The sequence below is a fragment of the Mustela putorius genome, unplaced genomic scaffold (genome assembly GCF_011764305.1).
Source record: "Mustela putorius furo isolate JIRA1106 unplaced genomic scaffold, ASM1176430v1.1 tig00000228_pilon_pilon_pilon, whole genome shotgun sequence".
Classification (NCBI taxonomy): Eukaryota; Metazoa; Chordata; class Mammalia; order Carnivora; family Mustelidae; genus Mustela; species Mustela putorius.
In genome coordinates, this window is record NW_025421322.1 from 249,819 (window position 1) to 273,723 (window position 23,905).

Below are 23,905 nucleotides of genomic sequence, written 5' to 3' on the forward strand. Positions count from 1 at the left end.
AATCTCTGTCAAATTACCAACAGCATTTTTCCAAGATACCAACAGAATTAGAACAAACAATCCTAAAATTTATATGGAACTGCAAATGACCCCAAATAGCCAAAGCAATCTTATAAAACAAGATTGGAGGTCTTACAATTCCAGACTTCATGTTATGTTACAAAGCTGTAGTAGTCAAAACAGTATGGCAGTGGCACAAAAAGAGACCCATAGACCAATGGAACAGAATAGGAAGCCCAAAAATAAACCCACAATTATAAATTATATGGTCAGTTAATCTTCAACAAAAGAAGTAAAAGGATGCAGTGGAAAAAAGTCTCTTCAACAAATGATGTTGAGGGGCACCGGGGTGGCTCAGTGGGTTAAACCTCTGCCTTCAGCTCCAGTCATGATACCGGGGTCCCGGGATCGAGCCCCACATCGGGCTCTCTGCTCCGCAGGGAGCCTGCTTCCTCCTCTCTCTCTCTGCCTGCCTCTCAGCCTACTTGTGATCTCTATGTGTCATATAAATAAATAAAATCTTTTAAAAAAAAAAAATGATGTTGAGAAAACTGGCCAGCTAAAAGAATGAATGTGGAGCACCTTCTTATACCATACACAAAAATAAGCACAAAATGGATTAAGGACCTAAATGTGAGACCTGAAATCATAAAAATCCTAGAAGAGAACACAAACAGTAATTTCTCTGACATTAGCCATAGCAGCTTTTTTCTAGATATGTCTCCTGAGAGAAGGGAAACAAAACCAAAAATAAACTATTGGGACTACATCAAAATAAAAAGCTCTGAACAGCAAAGGAAACAGTCAACAAAACAAAAAGAGAGCCTGCTGAATGGGAGAAGATGTTTGCAAATGATGTACCTGATAAGGGGTTAGTATCTAAAATGTATATAGAACTGGGGCACCTGGGTGGCTCACTTGGTTAAGCATCTGACTCTTGATTTCAGTTCAGGTCATGATCTCGGTCCTGGGATTGAGTCTGTGTCAGGCTCCAAGCTCTGTAGGGAGTCTGCTTGAGAGTCTCTCTCTCCCTCTGCCCCTCCCCCGCTGTACTTTTGCTCACTCAATCTCTAAAAAAACAAGTCTTTAAAAAAAAAAAGATATGGGGCGCATGGGTGGCTCAGTGGGTTAAAACCTCTGCCCTCGGCTTAGGTCATGATCTCAGGGTCCTGGGATCGAGCCCTGCATTGAGCTCTCTGCTCAGCAGGGAGCCTGCTTCCACCTCTCTGTGCCTGCCTCTCTGCCTACTTGCGATCTCTCTCCCTGTCAAATAAATAAATAAAATCTTTAAAATAAAAAATTAAAAATTACAAAAAAATAAAGATAGGCAGAAGACATAATTGTCCAAAGAGGATGTACAGATAGCCAACAGACCCATGAAAAGATGCTCAACATCACTCATCATCAGGGAAATGCAAATCAAAACCATAAGGAGATATCACCTCACACCTGTCAGAAGAGCTGAAATCAGAAACACAGGAAATAAGTGTTGGCAAGTATGTGGAAAAATAGAATCCCTCAATAGAATCCCTTGTACACTGTTAGTAGAAATGCAGACTGGTGGGGCATCTGGGTGGCTCAGTTGTTGAGCATCTACTTTTGACTGGGGCCCTGATCCCAGGATTGAGGCATTGGGCCCCACATTGGGCTCCCTTCTCAGTGGGGAGCCTGATTCTCCCTGTCCTGCCTGCTCTTCCCCCTGCTTGTGTTCTCTTTCTCTCTCTCAAATAAATAAATAAATAAATAAAATAAAAATCTTTAAAAAAAAAAAAAAGAAAGAAAAGAAATGCAAACAGGTACAGCCATTGTGGAAGACAGTATGGAGCTTCCTCAAAAAATTAAAAATGGAACTATGTTATGATCCATCAGTTGGACTACTGGGTATTTACCCAAAGAATACAAAAACACTAATTCAAAGGGGTACATGCACTCCTATGTTTATTGCTGCATTATTTACAATAGCCAAATTATGGAAACAGCCCAAGGGTCCATTGACAGATGAATGGATAAAGAAAATGTGGTGCATATATGTATATACATACACACACATACATATACATATACACATACACATACATTTACAATGGAATATTATGTAGCCATAAAAAAGAATGGAATCATGCCATTTTCAACAACATTGTTGGATCTTGAGAGTATAATGGTAAGTGAAATAAGTCAACCAGAGAAAGACAAATACCATATGATTTCATTCATACGTGGAATTTAAGAAATAAGACAAAGGAAAGAGAAAAGAGAGAAACCAGAACAAATCAGATTCTCAACTATAGAGGACAAATGAACAGTTGCCAGAGGGGAGGTGGGTGAGGGAATGGTTGAAATAGGTGAAAGGGATTAAGAATACACTTAACTTGATGAGCACTGAGTAATATATGAAATTGCTGAATCACTATATTGTACATCTGAAATGAATATAACACTGTATGTTAACTACACTGGAATTTTTAAACAATTATTTTGGCAACTCCAAAATTTAAATATTTGTAAAATAGTTTATTGTAATGTAACATGAAGCTAATTGAAATTAATTGTGTGTGCATGAAATATACAGCTGATAATTGGTAATGAGAAAATTATTTATTGAGTCTAGGCATTAAATTAAACATAAAATAGATTACTTTGAAGAATTTATTTATTTGAGAGAGAGCAAGCCTGAGTTGGGGGGCAGGGGTAGAGGAGAGGGAGGCGGAGGAGCAGACTCCTCACTGAAGAGGGAGCCAGATGCGGGGCTCGATCCCAGGACCCTGAGATCATGACCTGAGCCGAAGGCAGATGCTTAACCTACTGAACTACCCAGATGCCCCTAAAATAGATTATTTAGATTATTTGTAACTGAGAGGGAAGAGCAGCTCACTGGAAGGAAGTAAAAAGATCCATGACATTTTTCCCCTGGGAAAAATGTTTAAATACTGTTTGTCTTATGTTAGTCTCTTAGTCTTTTGAAATACTGTGTAACGGTTTTAAACTTTCTGGATATATACATGATTATATACATTTATACATTTTGGAAATTTTGTTTTGCATTTTAGTTTTTTCCAAGATTAATGACAGAATTAATGGAACTACAAGAATTTTATGACCCAGATACAGTGGAACTTATGACCTGGATAAAGTAAGAATTGAACTGCTTTTAAGACTGTTGTTAAATTGTTGCATGCTATCTAATTGATTCGGAGGAAATAATAAATTAATGCTTTTCCATTCTCATAAAACTCAGAATTTTACCTCCATGCTTTTAGGGATATTTAGTTTTTGATTGACCTATAATTCAAATTTTCTAATTGAATTCTTCACTGAAAATACAGCATTGTGAGGCACCTGACTGACTCAGTCAGAAGAGCATGCAAATTTTGATCTCTTGGTGGTGAGTTCAACCCTCATGTTGGGTATAGAGATTACTTAAATAAATAAAAAACTTAAGAAAATATAGCATTGTAAGTTTGAAATTTGAGATCTTGCCATCAAACACCTAGAAATGTGGAGTATAAATGAACAAATATTCCTTTGAATAGTCAAGATGATGCTTCTTTTGCCCTGTGTTGGAAGTGGATGAGTGGTGGATTGCTAGTCTTGGTAACCAACTTTACCAAAACTTAAAATTTTAGTTTTAATACCCATGCACATTTTAATGCTCACCTAGGACCAGAGATGTGGTCTTGGGCCAGTGGATGCAGGGAACCATAACTGAGACACCTTTTCCCTCTCCCAACACATGCACATAACTAAGAGACCCTCAGAGGGTTACAGTATCAGGGAAAGGATAGACTAACAACCTAACAGGAGTGCTAGAAGCAGATGTTAAGAAGGCTTGTATTCCTTGGCTTCAGCTTTTGGTCAAAAAAAGTTTTTCCTTTGAATTTGTAGCACTGGATCTGAATTCACATGGGTTTGCAGTTTGAAGTTATACTTGTTTAATCCAGGAAACCCCCAGTCAAGAAAGTATCATAAAAAGTGGTCCTGGGGTGCTTTGGAGTATCTGTTAATATTCTCAACCCAGGCTACACAGGTTCCTACAAATAAGACTTCGTGAAGATGAGCTCTCAAATTACAAAACACATGAGGAAACAGTCTAATACAGTAAGAATTAGCTGTTGTTTGAGATCAACAGCAGAATTAGACCTCTAGCAATTTTTTTTGTTTATTTATGTATTTACTTGAGTAATCTCTACACCCAATGAGACCCTGAGATCAAGAGTTGCATGCTCTTCTGACTGCACCAGCCAGATCCCCCAGACCTGTAGCAATTTCTGATAATAAAACTTGTTTATGTCAGTTTTTTTTTTTTAATATTTTATTTATTTATTTGAGAGAGAGACAGTGAGAGAGAGCATGAGCAAGGAGAAGGTCAGAGGGAGAAGCAGACTCCCCGTGGAGTTGGGAGCCCGATGCGGGACTCGATCCCGGGACTCTGGGATCATGACCTGAGCCGAAGGCAGTCGTCCAACCAACTGAGCCACCCAGGCGTCCCTGTTTATGTCAGTTTTTGATGCATAATAGACTATCACAAAATTTAGTGGCTATAAACGATAAACGTTTGTAATTTTGCACCATTTTGACCATCAGCTGAGTCAGGGAAGTGGGGAGGATTCTTCTGGTCTGGGCCAGCTGATCTAGGACTGGGTAGCCTGGCATGGCCTCTCATATGTCTAAAGGTATCAGCTGAAGGGATGGAATTGACTTGGTCATGGGTCTCTCATCATACAGCCAGGTAGCCTGGGTTCATTCACAAGGTAGTGGTTGTAAAGTTACCAAGAGAGCAGCAGGAGAACACAGATGCCAATGTCAAGCATTTTCTTTTTAAATTTTATTTATTTATTTGACAGACAGAGATCACAAGTAGGCAGAGAGAGAGAGGGAGAAGCAGGCTCCCTGCTGAGCAGAGAGCCCGGTGGTGGGGCTCGATCCCAGGACCCTGGGATCATGACCTGAGCCAAAGGCAGACGCTTTAACCCACTGAGCCACCCAGGCGCCCCAATGTCAAGCATTTTTAAAGTCTCTGCTCACTTTATGTTGTTCTGTTGGCCAAAGCAGGTCACATGACCAAGACCAGCATTTGCTCCGAGAGCATAGGTATGGGAGAAGAATCATTGCAGGCGTTTTGTGACTAGAATACCCCACGGATAGACATTATAAAATGAACTACATTGGAAATTATTTAACATAGAAGAAGAAACTAAAACATGAAAAAGAAATGAAACACTATCAAAAATAGCCAAGAAAATATGGGGGGGAAGACAAAAATGTTTCTAGAATGAGGAATAGATTTATAGAAATGAGAATTGGTCTTATCATAAAGTCTTGTTGCTGTAAATATACCCTTCATATGTCTAAAAATTGTTTTCTTTTGATCACTCTTAACTATTGCCTGTTAATATTTTCTGTGAATTGTATTTACCATTGTGGAACACTGACTGTATAGCTTTGCATTGTTATTAACAAAAGAGGAAATTGATTCTGGGTTTGTGATTTATCACAATATTTTCAAAACCAGCACAGGGTCCTGAACATTGAACATTGTGCATCAGGCAGTCAGACATATATATTATCCGGTTTGTTTCCCTATTACTGGGTGTGCCCTGAGGACAGTGGTTATATGCTGCCTTTTATTTCCAGAGCTTGGCATTGTTCCTAGACCGTGTAGGTTAATGTTGAACACAGGAAGTGATTAAATAAGTAAAGACATTGGAGCAATCCTTCAGGATCTGCTTTTAGTTTTGTAAGTGGCATCTGTCTGGGACTTTGGATCGTGGTTCAAAGTGGAGAACTACATGTGTTATCTGAAGACAGGTATATGGTAAAGTTAGGGAAGAAGCAGGAAGGTGGATGAATTGGGAAGAATTTGGGCTGTGGTAGTTAATATTCGCAGAACGATAAATTTGAGAATTCACATTATCACCAGTGAATTGACCACACTAAATAAAGTAGTGAATTCCTGTCATTATCTATACCCTGCATATTTTTTAGTGGTATTATTACCACCTGACCTATATGTTTATTGTCCTTACAGTCTCTCTCAAAAACAGGGACCTCATCTTCATCCCTGCTTTAAAAAAATTTCTGTATTTTCAGCATTCAGAATAGTTCCTGGCACATAGTAAGTGCGCAGTTTTTTTTTTTTTAAGGAATTTGTAAATGAAGTGAAAGCTGACATTGAAACTCAAATGTACAATACATTGTTGAGTTTGTGCTATATCAGAGTTGGTATAAATCAGTGATCTAAATAGTGTGTAAATCTGTATGTCTCTTTACAGAAGACAAGCTCCAGTTGCAGCTGTGTTTGCAGGGAGTCCACAGTTAATGGGCGCCATTAAATTATGCACTGGATGGATGGTGACCAGCTTGCCCCTTTACAATGATGATGATCTTCTCAAGAGAAATGAAAACGTAAGGCATTTTAGATTACACGTTTGTATCTTTCTAACATTGCTCTTTATTTTCAGTGTAGCTCTGTAATGATGTATATGTTCTTGATTAGTTAGGAATATCCAAACAATTTTAGAAAGAGTTAATTTGGGCACCTGGGTGGCTCAGTGGGTTAAGCCGCTGCCTTCGGCTCAGGTCATGATCTCAGGGTCGCACATCGGGCTCTCTGCTCGGCAGGGAGCCTGCTTCCTCCTCTCTCTCTCTCTCTGCCTCCCTCTCTGCCTACTTGTGATCTCTCTTTGTCAAATAAATAAATTAAAAAAAAGAAAGAAAGAGTTAATTTGCTTTAGTTTTTAAAAAGCTGTATGTTTAAGCAAGGGGAGAACCAAAATTCAAATAATAATTTCTTTATTTTATGAATAGTATTGATGTTTCTAGGAGAAACCTTTAATTTTCCACAAAGTTTCAAGAGGACACTGATATGTCCTCTTTGGAAAATATCATTGTTCTCAACCAAATTATTGAAGGAAGTCAGGCTGTCAGTTAATATCTTGATGCATTTTGTATTTCCAAGCTAAAATTGTATCTCACTGTGGTTCATGTTTTGGTATGGGCTGTTACTGATAACTTAGTATAATATTAGGATGATAATCTAATTTTTTACTATTCAGAGAATATATTTGAATGTTTAGTCTGGATATAAATGGTAACTTCATATCTGAGAGCAGTGACTAACTGAACCTGAATTCCAAATATTCTGTTTTTCAGTTAGAGAGAATTTCATAATGGTTTTTAATCAAGCTCTAAGCTAAGGAGATAGTATAGCAATATAGAATTTAGACTGTAAGAATGCAGACTATGGAATTAGAATACCTGGACTCAGATGCTACTTCTGCCATGTGCTAGCTCTGTGACTTTGAACAAGTTTCTTTTTTTTTAAAGTTTTTATTTAAATTCACTTAATTAACATATAGTGTAATACCAGTTTCAGGTGTACAATATAGTGATTGAGCACTTCTAATATCTACACCCAACATGGGGCTCAAATTTACAACCCCGAGATCAAGAAATCAAAAATCACAGGCTCTACTGACTGAGCCAGCCAGGATGCCTCTTTTCTTTTCTTTCTTTCTTTCTTCTTTTTTTTTTTTTTTTTTTTTTGCATTTCCACAATAGTTCTTTTTTTTTTTTTAAATGGAGGTATAATTGACATGTAACAGTATATTAGTTTCATGTGTACAATGTAATGATTTGATATCTATCTATATTACAAAGTGGTTACCACAACAAGTCTAGTTAATATTCATTACCATACAGTTATAAAAAATGTTTTTTAGGGGCACCTGGGTGGCTCAGTGGGTTAAGCCGCTGCCTTCGGCTCAGGTCATGATCTCAGGGTCCTGGGATCGAGTCCCGCATCGGGCTCTCTGCTCAGCGGGGAGCCTGCCTCTCTGCCTACTTGTGATCTCTCTCTGTCAAATAAGTAAATAAAATCTTTAAAAAAAAGAATGTTTTTTATTATAATGAGAACTTTTAAGATACATTCCCTTAGCGACTTTTAAATGAGCAATACAGTGTTATTAGCTATAGTCATTATGCTTTACATTTATTTTGTAACTGGACGTTTGTAGACTCCCTTCACCCATTTAATCCCTTATCTCTGCAACCACCAGTTTGTTCTCTGTATCTGTGAGCTTGGATGTTTTTGTTTTTGTTTATAAATTCCACATATAAGTGAGATTATATTGTATTTGTCTTTCTCTGACTTACTTCACTTAGCATAATACCCTCAAGGTACATCCGTATTGTTGTAAATGGCAAAATTTTTTTCTTTTTTGTGGCTGAATAATTTCCTATTTATAAATACACACACATATATACTACATTTTCTTTATTCATTCATTGATGGACATTTAGGTTGTTTCTATATCTTGGCTATTGTAAATAATGCTGCAGTGAACATGGGTTTGCATGTATCTTTTTGGATTAGTGTTTTCATTTCTTTTGGATAAATACCCAGAAGTGGAATTGTTAGATGATATGGCAGTTCTATTTTAATTTTTTTGAGGAGACTTCATACTGTTTTCCATTAGTGGCTGCATTACTTTACCTTCCCACAGTGCAAGGGTTCCCTTTTCTCCACATTCTCACCAACACTTCTTATTTCTTGCCTTCTTGATACTTGGCCATTCTGACAGATGTGAGGTAGTATCTCATTATGGTTTGATTTGTGTATCTCTGATGATAAATGATGTTGAGCCCCCTTTCGTGTACCTGTTTGCCATCCGTATGTCTTCTTTGGAAAAATGTCTACTTAGGTCTTCTGTCTATTTTTTAATGAGATTTTTAAAAGTTTTTATTTATTTTTTGGGGGGGGTATGAACATTGGGGAGGGAGAGAGGGAGAGGGAAAAGCATGACACAGGGCTCGATCCCAGAACCCCGGAATCATGACCCGAGCCGAAGGCAGGTGCCCAACCAACTGAGCCACCCCACAGATTTTTTTTTTAATTGAGCTGTATGAGTTCTTTATATATTTTAGGTATTAATCTCTGATCACATATATGATTTGTAGATCTTTTCTCCCATTCATTAGGATGCCTTTCATTTTGTTGATGGTTTTCTTTGCTATGCAGAAGCTTTTTAGTTTGATGTAGTCCCAGTTGTTTATTTTTGCTTTTGTTGCCTTTACTTTTACTGTCAAATCCGAAAAAAATCATCGCCAAGAATAATGTCAAAGAGCTTACCACCTGGAGTACCTGGGCAGCTCAGTCATTTGAGCGTCTGGCTCCTGGTTTAGGCTGGGGTTGTGATTTCAGGGTCCTGGGATTGAGCCCTGCAGTGGGTTCTGAGCTCAGTGGGGACTTCTCCCTCTCCTTCTGCCTCTTTCCCTCCTCTTTCTCTTTCTCTCTCAAATAAATAAATCTTTAAAAAAAAGAGAGAACTTGCCACCTACGTTTGCTTGTAGATGTTTTTTGGTTTCAGGTCTTACATTCAAGACTTTAATCCATTTGAGTTAATTTTTGTGTATTGTGTATGATAGGGGTTCAGTTCCATTCTTTTTGCATGTGGCTTTGCAGTTTTCCCAGCGTTGTTTATTCAAGAGATTGTCCTTTTCGAAGTGTATTTTTTGACTCCTCTGTTGTAAATTGATTTACCATGTATTTTGCATACATGTATATGTAAGTTTATTTCTGGGCGCTCTGTTTTGTTTCATTGATCTTTGTGTCTGTTTATCCTAAAACCCTACTGTTTGGATTAATATAGCTTTGTAATATAGTGTGCAGTTAGCATGATTCCTCCAGCTTTGTTCTTTCTCAAGATTGCTCTCTCTTCAGGGTCTTTTGTGGTTCCATACAACATTAGGATTGTTTGTTGTGAAAAATGCCATTGGAATTTTGATAGGGATTGCATTGAATCTGTAGATTGCTTTAGGTAGTATGTACATTTAAACAGTATTGATTCTTTGAATCCATGAGCATAGAATATCTTTCCTTTTATCCGTGTCTTCTTTAATTTTTTTTTAAAGATTTTACTTACGTAATTGACAGAGACACAGCGAGTGAGGGAACACAAGCAGGGGGAGTGGGAGAGGGAAAAGCAGGCTTCCTGTTAGGCAGGGAACCTGATGCAGGTCTCAGTCCCAGGACCCTGGGATCATGACCTGAGCCAATGGCAGACACTCAACGACTGAGCCACCCAGGCGCCCCTATTTCTTTAATTTTGAGAAGTTTCTGAATCTGAATCTAGGAAGTTCTTATGTCTTAGTTGTGAGAATTACAGATAATACACCATGCCTAAAACATAGTAGACCTTAGATAATAGTTATTTAAATACTAAATATTGTACATACACACACACATACACACACACACACACACACACACACACACACACAGAAACATAGAATATACAAAGGAATGCCCAAAAGGAGGAACAGTCAATTCTGGCTACAAAAATCCAAATCTTCATAAAGGGCATTCCATTGATCTGGGCTTTGAAGGACTAGTAGAAACTTGTTTGGAAAAAGAATGCATATGATTATGATTCCAGGCTGAAAAAGTAACATGAGCTATGAAATTTGTATAGCCATGAAACTAGAAAATACAATGAGGCCAAATTCTGAAGGACCTGCTAAAGAATTTAGACTCACCCTTGAGGCATTTGGGAATTATCAAAGACCTTTAATAAGCCTGGGAATGGAATGCTTAGATCTGTTTGAGAGAGTTAATTATGGTCAGAGCAGAAAACAGATTGAAGCAGGGAGAGGTCAGAGATGAAGAGATCTACCTGGCAGTGATTTACCTTAGAGACAACAGCTGCCTTTGACTAGTATTTGCTGTACTTTGAAAGGGTGGAGTCGCTTAAACAGAATGGATATAGCATATTTCTGAACTTTATTTTTTGTGGATTTCTTTGTTATCTTATGATTAGTCTTTTCCTAATATAGAATTTCAGAATCACCTATAATTAGGTCAGACTTTTAATTGGGTTCTAATTAAATTTAAACATTTTAGAGTTTATGTTTTATGTGACTTGACTATGAGGATAGGAACCATGTTTTTTTTTTCAAATCTTTGTCTTTCTCTATGGTGTCTAGTACATAGTAAGTGCTGAATAAATTTGTTGTTAAATTAAAATTCAAATCAAACTCCATAAATAAGACCATATAATTTGAATTAGATGCTATCTATAATTCATGACATATGACTAATCTTTGTATAATCTCCTAGGCCAGTGATTCTCAAACCTGGGACTTTTATGCCCCTGGGGGACATTCAGCAATGTCTAGAGACATTTTGATTGTCAAAAGTATAGAAGGAATTCTGTAGCCTTCTAGTGAATCAGGGATACTGCTGAACATCCAGCAATACACAGAACTGTTTTCCTCTGTGCCAGCAATGAATTATCTAGTGTAAAATGTCAGTAGTGCTGAGATCGAGAAACCCTGTCTATCAGTAATATTATTGCCATTGCAGAGAGGTGGTGTTTTTTTTTTTTTAATGTGCCACAGTTTCTCAAAATTTAAAAATAAATAAAAATGTATGTGAAAAACAATAAACAGATATAGACTGGATATTCCCATTGGAATGTATGTAAAAGTAAAATGAGGGAGAAACTTCCTCTTGGTTCATTAGCCTTCTGTTTATCACAGAATATTCAGTTGAGTATTTCTCTCATGTTGGTGGACATCAGACTTCAAGGTGCTGGGTGGACGGCAACCATAACATGGAGTAGGTGGCTGCTGAGTATCAAATTAGGTTGGGATGTTGTCCAGTCTAGATTTCAAATCTCAGTATTTCTAGGGCATATAGTATGTGGTACTTTGGGCTTAACATTTGTGATTTTATTATTTTCTTCAGGGTAGCAAGAGCTAGTCCAATGTTAGCATTTCAGAAAAACTGAAAAACCTTATTATGTAATAAGATCTAGAACTTAACAATCATACAAGAGCAGCAGAATTATCATGAGAAACACCAGGGGACCAAGACATGAATATTTTATTTTATGTATTTTAAAGATTTTATTTGTTTTTGTGACGGAGAGAAAGAGAGCACAAACAGTGGGCATGGCAGGCAGGAGAAGGAGAAGCAGGCTTCCTGAGGAGCAGGGAACCCAGTGCAGGGCCTGATCCTAGGATGGTGGGATCACCAGCCGAGCCGAAAGCAGACACTTAACCAACTAAGCAACCCAGGCACCCTGATTATTTAATTGTTTTTAATAAAGATTTTATTTACTTATTTGACAGAGAGAGCACAAGCAGGGAGAGCAGCAGAGGAAGAGAGAGAGAAGCAGGCTCTCTACTGAGCAGGAAGCTGGATATGGGACTGGGTCCCAGGACCCCGGGATCATGACCTGAGCCAAAGGCAGACACTTAACTGACTGAGCCACCCAGGTGCCCCAAGACATGAGTTTTAAGCATTCTTGTTCACTCAGTATTTTGTGACAGTGGTCAAATAATGTTTTAACCTTGCTGATTTTATCTCATGTATAAATGAGTATAAAATACTCTGTACATGGTAGTAAAACTCGTATGAACTGTTATAACTCAATAATAAAAAGACAGGCCAATTAGGAATTGAGCAAAGCACATTTGCAGCAATGTGGATGAATCTTGAAGGCATTATGCTAAGTGAAAGAAGTCAGATAAAGACAAATAAGTATATGATACCCTTATATATGGAAGATATAAAAAAGGTATGAAGAAGCCAAACTCATAGAAACAGAGAATAGAGTGGTGATTACCAGGGGCTGGAGGGTAGGGAAATGGGGAGATATTAATCAAAGCATACAAACTTCAAGGTATCAGATGAATAAGTTCTGGGGATAATGTTAGTATGGTGATTATAGTTAACAGTACTGTATTATATACTTGAAAGTTGCTAAGAGAGTAAATCTTAAATGTTTTTATTTAAAAAAAAAAAAGAAATGGCAGTTATGTGACACAAAGGAGGTGCCCGCTAATGATATGGTGGTAATCATTTTGCAACATTGAAGTGTGCCGGGACACCTCGGTGGCTCGGGTTAGGCCTCTGCCTTTGGCTCAGGTCACGATCTCAGGGTCTTGGGATCAAGCCCCACATCGGGCTCTGTGCTCAGTGGAGAGCCTGCTTCCCCCTCTCTCTCTCTGCCTACCTCTCTGCCTATTTGTGATGTCTCTCCCTCTGTCAAGTAAATAAATAAAATCTTTAAAAAAAAAAAAAACCACACATTTAAGTGTGTCAAATCAATACATTGTATACCTTAAACTTGCAAAATGTTATATGTCGATTATATCTCAACAAATCTGGGAAGGAAATGGCCAAAGGACTTAAATGACATTTCTCCAAAGAAGATACAGAGTGGACAATGAATGAATTATGACCATAAGCTTCTTAAGGGCAGGAATCAAGTCTTAGTGGTTATCTTTATTTTCCAGAGATAGTGCCGAATACTAAGTCATAGTAAATGCTCAATATATAGTTTCAAATAACAAGTTTTAAAATTACTGTTTTAATTATATTCTTTCAGATCTATCAAATCTATTCAAAGCGATCTGCTGAGGATATTTATAAAATACTGACATCCTACAAGGCTAATTACCTAATTGTAGAGGATGCTATCTGCAATGAGGTGGGAACCACGAGAGGCTGTAGGGTTAAAGATTTATTAGACATTGCAAATGGCCACGTAAGTAATCATTTGAGAAGTTAAATCTTTTTGAGAAAAATGACTTTTTTAAACTTTTACTCATCAAACTTTATTTCTAGACAAGTAAGAATATAATTAGAAGTTCTTTAACAGGGGTGCCTGGGTGGCTCAGTTGGTTAAGCAACTGCCTTTGGCTCGGGTCATGATCCCGGAGTTCCGGGATCAAGTCCCTCATTGGGCTTCCAGCTCCATGGGGAGTCTGCTTCTCCCTCTAACCTTCTCCCTTTTCATGTTCTCTCTCACTGTCTCTCAAATAATAAATAAAATATTTTTTTTTTAACTTTTTTTTTTTTAAGATTTTATTTATCTATTTGACAGAGAGAGAGATAGATCACAAGTAGGCAGAGAGGCAGACAGAGAGAGAGGGGAAGCAGGCTCCCTGCTGAGCAGAGAGCCTGATGCGGGGCTGGATCCCACGACCTTGGGATCGTGACCCGAGCCGAAGGCAGAAGCTTTAACCCACTGAGCCACCCAGGTGCCCCAATAAATAAAATCTTTTAAAAAAAGAGAAAAGTTCTTTAACAGTGGGGGAGTACATTAAAAGTACTTTGAAGTGTTTGGGGTTTTTTAAGATTTTATTTTTGTGAGAGAGAGAGCAGAGGGAGGGGCAAAGAGAGAAGCAGACTCCCCACTGAGCAGGGAGCTCCTCAAGCAACTTGATCCCAGGACCCTGGGATCATGACCTGAGCCGAAGGCAGACGCCTAATGACTGAGCCGCCCAGGTGCCCCATTTTTTCCAATGTACAAAAGAAAATTTGGGCAGTTTGCAGAAAAAAATAATTTTACCAATACCTGGATTCCTTATTCATTGCCTGTATTTGTTTCTGTTTTACATTTATGTACAAAAGATGGCATAATTTGGGGCACCTGGGTGGCTTAGTCGTTAAGCATCTGCCTTCAGCTCAGGTCATGATCCCAGGACCCTGGGATCAGGCCCTGCATTGGGCTCCCTGCTCAGTGGGAAGTCTGCTTCTCCCTCTTCTACTCCCCGGCTTGTGTTCCCTCTCTCGCTATCTCTCTCGCTCTGTCAAATAAATAAATAAAATCTTAAAAAAAAAAAGATGGCATAATTTGATTTGAATGATGATTTTATTTTAACTTATAATCTAAAGAGCAGCTGGTTGTGTTGTTACATTATTATGTTGAGAATTTTCTGATAATTTGACTCATAGCTAGAAAAATCGCTTGCTAAATTATCACAGTCCCTGATATCCACAAAAATTAGTGTATTCAGAGCTACCTTGGTTTTTTTTTTTTTTTTTTTTTTTTTTTTTTTTTTTTTTAAAGATTTTATTTATTTATTTGACAGAGAGAGATCACAAGCAGACAGAGAGGCAGGCAGAGAGAGAGAGAGAGGGAAGCAGGCTCCCCGCTGAGCAGAGAGCCGGATGCGGGACTTGATCCCAAGACCCTGAGATCATGACCTGAGCCGAAGGCAGCGGCCCAATCCACTGAGCCACCCAGACGCCCCGTGAGCTACCTTGGTTTTAAGGATTTAGCTATAGCTGTATTTTAATTTTTCATTGGTTTTGGCTGTTTTACCAAGCTTTCTTACTTCTCAGCCTGCAGTGTGTACCTTATATATATGACAACTAAAAGAAAGATGGGAGTTTGTCTATCTGGTAATTAGTGTTGTCTGGAATGGGTGTCTTTACTCCTTGGAAAGTTGGGTTTGAGGGACCTTAGAAGAATTTCAGTTGCCAATTCTGAATTGACATGCGTGTTCTATATGGGTTGCAGCCAAGATTTTTTCTGTCTTTTCATAAATGATAAATTCTTTCTCTTATTGTCCCAGACCAGTTTGGAGGTGAGAAATTAGTTTTTATGATTTCCACTTTTGTCTTTCATCATGACCTCATAAACCTGTAATATAAATGTATTCTGTGTTCTGCTGCATGTATTTTGAATTTTCTCTGTTGGTAGTTGATATCCGTGATCTTCGGCTTAATTGGAGACAAAATGGGATTTTATTAAACATCAGGTATTCAGTAATTACTGCTGTGTTGCTGGCTGTTATCTGGAGCCTGTTAATTCTGATCTTGGCCATCTTTCTGCTCCATTTTGAAGATCAGATTATTTCTTCTTTCATGTAATAACCAGGCATGGACTTAAAGCTACTCCATCCTTTCACTCTAAAAGTTGGTTCTCTGACATCTTTCCAAGCATTAGAAGAATATTTAATGTTTTAGTGTAGAAAACCCTTCAAGCTAGTTAAGCTATCTTAGTGAACATCATTAAGATGAGAATGTAAAGGTTTGCACTGGATAAGTCACAAAAACTTGCTTACTAGATAATTGTGAGTCATTTCTATATAAGGAAAAGAGTTTGAACATATATTAAAAATATGTCAATTTCTCAGTAGATAAGTCAGAGGAATGATAATTAACTGAGGAGACAGTCTTCTATATTTGAGGATTTTAAAATCTTTCTGAAAATCAGAAACAGTGCCTGGGTGGTTCATACCGAAGGTTCATACCTTCGGCTTAGGGTATGATCCCAGGGTGCTGGTACCAAGCCCTGTGTGGGGCTCTCTGCTTGGCAGGAAGCCTATTTCTCCCTCTGCCACTCCCCCTGCTTATGTTCCCTCAATTGCTAGGTCTCTCTCTGAAATAAAATCTTTTAAAATAAAATAAAATCTTTTAAAAAAGAAAAGAAAAGGAACACTTTATACTAGTCTCAATCTCTAGGAGAAGCTGAAGAGCTTAATGGAGATGGTGATTCTCTTCTAAAGAGGGTTCTAGATTTACTAATCAGTGTGAGATAGTCCTTGTGTAGCAATAATGTATTTTTTATATAAATAGTCACTTGTACATTGTATTTCTCCTATAAACTTCATAACCTTTTGAATATTGTTTCTTATCTTTTGATAGGTGGTTTGCGAAGAAGGTGACAAGTTAACCTACTCAAAATATGGGCGATTTTGTCATGAGGTCAAAATTAACTATTCTCCATATGTGAATTATTTCACTAGAGTATACTGGAACAGATCCTACTTTGTATATAAAATCAACACTGTGATATCCTTTCAGTCTTGAAAGATAGCGGAGCCTTCATTTCAAAGACTTATATCACTTGAAGGAAAATGTGATTTTCTTCTTACCTACACAGTGTCTTTTAGAAATCAGAGTATGGACATTTGAAATGCTGCTGCTTTTTCCCTCCTGCTGTTAACTGGATTCAGAGTTCTGCAGGGAATAGAACATCAAACATTACCGTCCTTTGGTAAAATGTCAAATCTACCAGTCTGTCATATTCTTGTCAGGTGTTTTCCTTATCATTACATGGTCTTTATAGACTTTATCTTCTCAACTATTATAAAATTGTCCTCATAAATCTTCATTCTGTCTTAACATAGGTCTTGAATTTGAATATGTTCAAGGTGAGAATATATTTCTCAAATAGAACATTTAATAAATATTTCATTTAATGTCATATAATTATAGACTCAAAAGAAGGGAATTCTTCTTACCCTCACGGCAGTTTCTGAAGGTATTTCATGGTTTATAATAGAATTGAAATAGTACAGTAAAAACTAATTTAAATGTTAGCTGATAATATGTGACATTTAAATTAAAATTTGTAAATTGTATAAAGGAATGTGATTTTGAAGGATATACATAGAGATATATCCAGATGTTCCATTATACGGCTCTCATCATCTGCTGCTTGTATAACTGTGCACTTTCTTAGTAAAATACATACATGATGTTGCATTTTATTATTTTACACTATTAAGTGGTTAACATTTTTTACTTGTGCCTGTAAATTTAATACCAGTTTAATCATGATAAAACAGTCACTCTTGTTACCTAAATATTTTTTAAAACAGATACTTAAAAAGAATGTTGTTCAGGTTTTTAAAAGATAAGGAATGGGGTATACAGTGTATTCACATATTTTCTACTGAAGTATTAAGTAAAAAATTAAATCTTTATCAGCACAAGAATATTCTAACATTAATGACTAAAATGACGTAACACTAAAATGAACAATTTCCGGAGATGGGGGCAGATGCTATTAAAAACAATTCTGTATACAGGTATGTTTATTATAAAACACAAATGCTGTTATTTATGAAACTATGGTATATAGTCTTCAACGTTAAGAACAAAATGACAATTCTTATTAAATTCACAACACAGTTTCACAACCTAAATGCTACGCTCCTTTAGGTTAAGTGTTTTCATATTTTTAATCATTTATGAAAAGATGTTCTTAAATGATTAGTTGGGCTATATAAAGAGATTTGGGATAGATGTATCATTTTAATAAGACAGGATGCATGTTTAGTTTTACCTTACACATATTTAGTGAACAGATCTTTAAAATTTTCACTTATTAGAGTGCTATAAAAAGTACAATTTCAGTACTCTGAATTACTATGTTAGAAGGGAACATCTTTTTGTTAACTTTATTTTCTGTTTTATATATATATGGTTTGAGTTTTTTTTGTTGTTTTTTTTTTTTTAAGTACAAAAGCACATGCATTCTTATACTAGCTCTAGGTTTTTTGGAGCTTCAGAATAATTGTTTGATGGCAGTGTCCTATATTTGATGCACTAGTTTTATTGGTTCTCATTTTATGCTTTTTATATAGTTTTAACAATTATATTAACATAGTTAAAGACAGGGCATTTCAGGTTCTCTATACATCTTAATCTACTGAGCCACCCAGGTGCCCAGGTTCTCTATACATCTTAATTAGTGAATCACTAGTATTTAGCTTCAAGCCTTAAGAAAATATTACTGTGGGAGCACCTGGGTGGTTAAACGTCTGCCTTCGGCTCAGGTCCCAGGGTCTTGGGATCAAGCTGTTCATTGGTCTCCTTGCTCAGCGGGGAGTATGTTCTGTCTCCCTGTGCCTCTCCCCCTGCTTGTGCTCTCTCTCAAATAAATAAATAAAATCTTAAAACAATATATTACTGTGGTTACCTAAGTATACAACAAATAGTCACCTGGTAGTCCTTGTGATCAGAGCATGTAAAAACAATGCAATTTCAAAGTCAGCTTGCATATTTTGAAAGGAAAATAGAATAATCTGTGTAGCATGAAATATTTAATTCACTTTTTACTGATTTATGTTATCACATATGCTGAATTAGTTTTGATGTGTCTTTTGTTTTTAGCTTTTGACATATATGTATTAGTAAGTTACTTTTGCTTCTGTCAGCTTATTTCTTAAATAGATTTGGAGAAACTTTTAATTCTTTAAATGATAAATTTTTCAGTCAGCATGAGTTAAAAAGGAAAATGTAAGCTTTATTACAGAAGTAGTAATATTGGATATGAAAGATTAGCTTACTTGCTTCTGTTTTAACTATAGTTAATACAGAAGTAGTTGAAAACTTTGAGTGAGGAGCAATTAATTTTATTGCTTATTTGTAGAAAAACAAGTGATTAAAAATTCTGTAAGTAATTCCATTTGGGTAACTTACAGTTGTTAGATTTGATAATAAAAATCTATGAAAGGAGCAAAGATATGGTTTTAGGATGGAAGGAATTTCTCAAAGAAATACAAAACATACTTTGCCCTTGATGTTGCAGAACCATTGAAATAAGTGCCTTAACTTCCATTTACTTTTTACTTTTCAAAAAATATTATGGACCTTTTTCCTTTCTGTAAGATGATTTTGGTATCTTTCCACATCATTAAGCACAGAGGAAGACTCCTCACGATGCTGTTTTCAGTATTAACTTTTAATTCGTTAATAAGCAAATCTTTGGCAAGAGTACTAATGGGATTTCTAGCCTGCTAAATTATTTAGCTTTCCAAATGCCAAACAGGCCAATAAATAAAACTTAATTGATAAGGTATATGATAATGTCTCTGTGCTGGTATCTATTTTTTTCCAACTTTGGCGCCTATAACTTGGTGCTTTTTGTTAGACTAGTAGGGTTTTACAGCCTAGGGAATAGGTGTTGTACTTCAGAACTAACTTTTTTTTTTCATTACTTTTTGTGTACATACCATGTTTTTTCAGGACATTAACCTAAACCGCCAGTAGCCTCACTGTTGTGGCCCTCTTCCAGGTACTCCAGATCGATTCAAGGAGAAGCAGAAATGGTGGTCAAAGTGTATCACAAGTTGGGGCTGGAAAATATGCTTTATAAAAGTAGATTATGAATTTCTTGAAGAGCACAGTGAATAGCCATCTTACTAAACTGTTTTGTTTTTGAAAAATCACTTTTTTGGCCCTATTTTTGAACTGTTTTAAAACATTTTATTGCCTTTAGTGAATAGATAAAAGTAGTGCCTCTCTTTATAAATTCGTGGGGTTTCTAAAAGTTGTAAGTTGATCTTTCTGCTAAGTTTATTTTAAATGCATGAATACTTAAAGATCATGTGCTATGAATTACTGTGTATATTTAGAACCTTTTGTAAAGCAAATAACTAATTCCTAATTTACATCCCAATATATTCTCTCTTCATTTGTCCACTTTTTAAAATATATAGTCTCTATTGTTGCTATTTGCTAGTTGTTTTAGATCCCAATATGTATTTAAAGTTGCAGGTAAAATTGGACAATTTCTTATTAAAATAATAACTCATTAACTTTTTAAATGTTCAGAGGTAACACTTTAAGTAAAATTAGATGTGGAACTTGCAGAGAACATATTTGACTCAACTGTTTTCCATCCATTAAGGTTTCTAAACATTAGACTTCCTTGTTTTCTGTAATAAAAAGGGACATTTAAGCACCAGATTTGCCAAATTTACCATAAAATCATCTTTGATTATTTACTTATGTCCCTTAAAATTTGCAACATTTTACCTGACTTCAGTAATTTTACGTGCAGTTCTATGAGAGATACACTGAACATCTGGCCACGGTAGTTAGTGGATTAATGGTATCAGATAGAAACATGCATTCCAAACTTCTAGTTTGAAATATCTCATGAACAACTTTTTTTATATTGTAAGTTAATAGCTTTGTACAACTATTTAGCAAAAATGAATAATATAGCTGCTTTTATGTATGTTGACTTCTGAGTTGTATCTGTAACAATGTGTAACAAATTAAATGTGTTTCTCCTGTACTAAAGTTACATCTTTACAAAAGAATAAAAGTTAATTTCAAGAAATAGAAATCCTTTAAGAGTTGGGTTATAAACTAGTTTACTTCAGATTTTGTAACATTAAATGTACTTTTATCAAGAATGAAATTATTTATTTCATGCTTAATGACACTCCTTGTTTTGTTTCTATAATAAAACTTTTTAGAATTTTAAGTTGTCTTTTATTTATATATGTATCTTTTTTGTTAATGAGACATAATTTCTATACATTCAGTTCACCCATTTAAAGTGTACAGTTTGACAGTTTTTAGTATTTTGAGTTATGCAGTTATCACATTTTAGATTAATTTTAGAAAATTTTTATCACCCCAGAAAGAAACCCTATACCTGGGTTGCCTAGAGGGCTCAGTCATTAAGTGTCTGCCTTTGGCTCAGGTCATGATCCCAGGGTCCAGGCATGGAGCCCCGCATCAGGCTCCCTGCTCAGCAGGAAACCTCCTGCTTCCTCTCCCACTCCCTCTGCTTGTGTTCCCTCCCTCTCTCTCTCACTCTGTAAAATAAATAAATAAAATATAAAAAAGGGGAAAAAGAAACCATACCTTTTGGCTGTCATCCATAACCACTATACCCTTAGGCAACTCTTACTAATACAGTTCTGTGTCTCTATTTGCTTATTCTGGACATTTCACATAGATGGAATCATGACATCTGATCTTTTGTGACTGTTTTTTTTCATTTAGCATGATGCTTTTAAAGTTCATTCATGTTGTATGTATCTTTTTTTATTGCAAATAATATTCCATTGTATGGATAGACCACATTTTCTTTATCCATTCATCAGCTGGTGGATGTTTGGGTTTCCACTTTTTGGCTATTATGAACAATGCTGCTATGAACACTTGTGTACAAATTTTTGGGTGGCTATAGTTTTTTCATTATTCTTGAATATATGTCTAAGAGTAGAATTTTGGGGTTATATGATAACTAAGGAACTACCAGACTGGTTTTCAAAATGTCTGTACCACTTTAACAATTCGTGCAACAGTGTATGAGGTTTCCAATTTCTTCCTGTCCTTGTCAGCACTTGCTTATTACCTTGCTTCTTGATTGTAGCCATCCTAGTGGATGTGAGTGGTATATTATTGTGGTTTTAATCCACATTTCCATTATGGCTAATGATGTGGAACATCTTTTTTTTTTTTTTTTTAAGATTTTATTTATTTATTTGTCAGAGACAGAGGGAGAGAGAGCGAGCGAGCACAGGCAGACAGAGAGGCAGGCAGAGGGAGAAGCAGGCTCCCTGCCGAGCAAGGAGCCCGATGTGGGACTCGATCCCAGGACCCTGGGATCATGACCTGAGCCGAAGGCAGCTCCTTAACCAACTGAGCCACCCAGGCATCCCGATATGGAACATCTTTTTATGTGTATTTTATTTGTGTATTTTCTTTGGAGTAATGTTCGTTCAAATTCTTTGCCTATTTTTTAAAAAATTGGGTTGTCTTTTTACTATTGAATTGTAAAGGTCTTTGTATATTCTAGATATTAGATTCTAGATATAAGTTACTCATAAGATATATGATTTGGAAATATTTCCTTCCATTCTTTGGGTTTGCTTCACTTCCTTGTTAGTGTCCTTTGAAGCACAAATGCTTTTAATTTTGATTGTACTTGATGTTATTGATGTAAAAAAAATTTAGTTTAAAAAAATATATTTATTTTAGAGAGCAGAGGAGGAGGGCCAAGAGAGAGGGAGAGAGAGGATCTCGTGCAGACTCTCTGCTGAGCACAGCCCAATGCAGGGCTCGACCTCAGGACCCTGAGATAATGACCTGAGCTGAAATCAAGAGTTGGATGCTCAACTGACTGAGCCACCCAGGCGCCCCGATACAGCATTTTGACTATGATGTGTTTGAAGTAGATTGACATGTATCCTACTTGGAGTTTGCTGAGCTGCCTAGTTATACACATTAAGAATTTTCTTTAAATCAAATTTGCAACTCCTTATATTCCTATCCACACCTATATGTTGGTGTGTTTAATGGTGACCCACATTTCTCTGAGGCTCTGTAATTTTCTTCATTTTTTTTTCTTTGTTCTTTGAATTGCATAATCTCAGTCTGTCTTCAAGTTTGCTAATTTTGTCAGTCCAAATCTACTTTTGAGCCTTTCTGAATTTCCATTTGTGTGTGTATGTGCCTGTACCATTCTTATCTCTATTGATACTGTTTATAGTAACTGTAGGTATTGGTCTCCTTCCCATCCCCTGGAGCTTGTTATTATAGTTGGCTTGTTTATTTCCTTAGTTTTGTCTGGACTATTTTAGTGATGTCTGTTTTCTCCACATTATGGAGCCTCTGATGTTGGTCCTCAGACATCACTCCCTTGAGCATGTATACAGACACCCTGGGGTGACAGTGGGTTTTAGCAGGGCCCCTTACTGTCTCTTTCCTTGATCTTACTCAGCTGTGAAACTCTACTAGTCAGCAATCCCCTGAGCATAAATTGCTCCACAACCTGATCCAATTAAATTCTGTCTACTTTGAAGGGGTATTGGTGTGGGGGGGGGGCAATGATTGTGGTTTGTTCCAGTGCCAAGAGGGCTCTTTTGCTGTCTCTTTCCCAGCTTGCCTCTGGTACTATGTGGGGTATCATTTAGCTTGTATCTTCTGTGAAGTTACCAGCTTCTTCATAATTGCTTTCCACCAAAAATCTTTGTTTTTTGAGTACCCTTAAGCTTGAACTTCCTTACACTCTGTTTCAAATGACGGCAATTCTTTTGGAGATAGCTGTGGAGCTCTTTGTTTTACATCCTGGTTTTCTCTGTAGCCAGAAATCACTGAGCCACAGCTCTGGAGCTGGGAGTAGAGGCAGAGTTATGTGTGTAAGTGGCCCTTCGGTGTTAGGAGCAGGCTTCTGGGTAGAGATGAGAGCCTCTCTGGTCTTGCCATGGCTCTCCCAATTTGCCACCTTCACCCTACAAATTAGCTACGATAAGAATGACCCATGTGCCATGCCTGAGATAGTCTCTCCTCTTTTTTTTTTTTTTTAATTTTGTTGTTGTTGTTTAATTGCCAGACAATGTTACATTATTTTTAGGTGTACAGTGTAGTGATGCAACTTCTCCATACATCATGCTATGCTAGTTATAAACACAGCTATCATCTATCACCAAACGATGCTATTATATTATCATTGACTGTATTCCCTATGCTGGGCCTTTATTCCTGTGACTGAATCATTCCATACCTGGAAGCCTGTACCTCCCAATCTCCTTTATTCATTTGGCCCCTTCTTCTTTCCTCTGGCAACCATGAGAG

At 36.8% G+C, this 23,905-nt stretch overlaps 1 protein-coding gene across 9 annotated transcripts in view; it reads left to right on the plus strand.

Annotated features, from left to right (window-relative positions):
- The window catches only part of DPY19L4 (dpy-19 like 4), a 69,191-nt gene extending 48,390 nt beyond the window's left edge, over positions 1 to 20,801 (plus strand). For 5 of the 9 annotated variants that reach the window (XM_045077945.1, XM_045077944.1, XM_045077947.1 and 2 more), the window contains 4 exons: positions 3,048 to 3,130; positions 6,270 to 6,402; positions 13,392 to 13,550; positions 16,442 to 20,801. In XM_045077945.1, coding sequence (XP_044933880.1) covers positions 3,048 to 3,130; positions 6,270 to 6,402; positions 13,392 to 13,550; positions 16,442 to 16,606 — 540 coding nt within the window. In that variant the 3' untranslated portion in view covers positions 16,607 to 20,801. Of the gene's footprint in view, positions 1 to 3,047; positions 3,131 to 6,269; positions 6,403 to 13,391; positions 13,551 to 16,441 lie in introns of those variants that run through there. The other 4 variants (XR_006606117.1, XM_045077948.1, XR_006606119.1 and 1 more) reach the window with 4 other exon arrangements.
- The last annotated feature ends 3,104 nt before the right edge of the window (positions 20,802 to 23,905 follow it).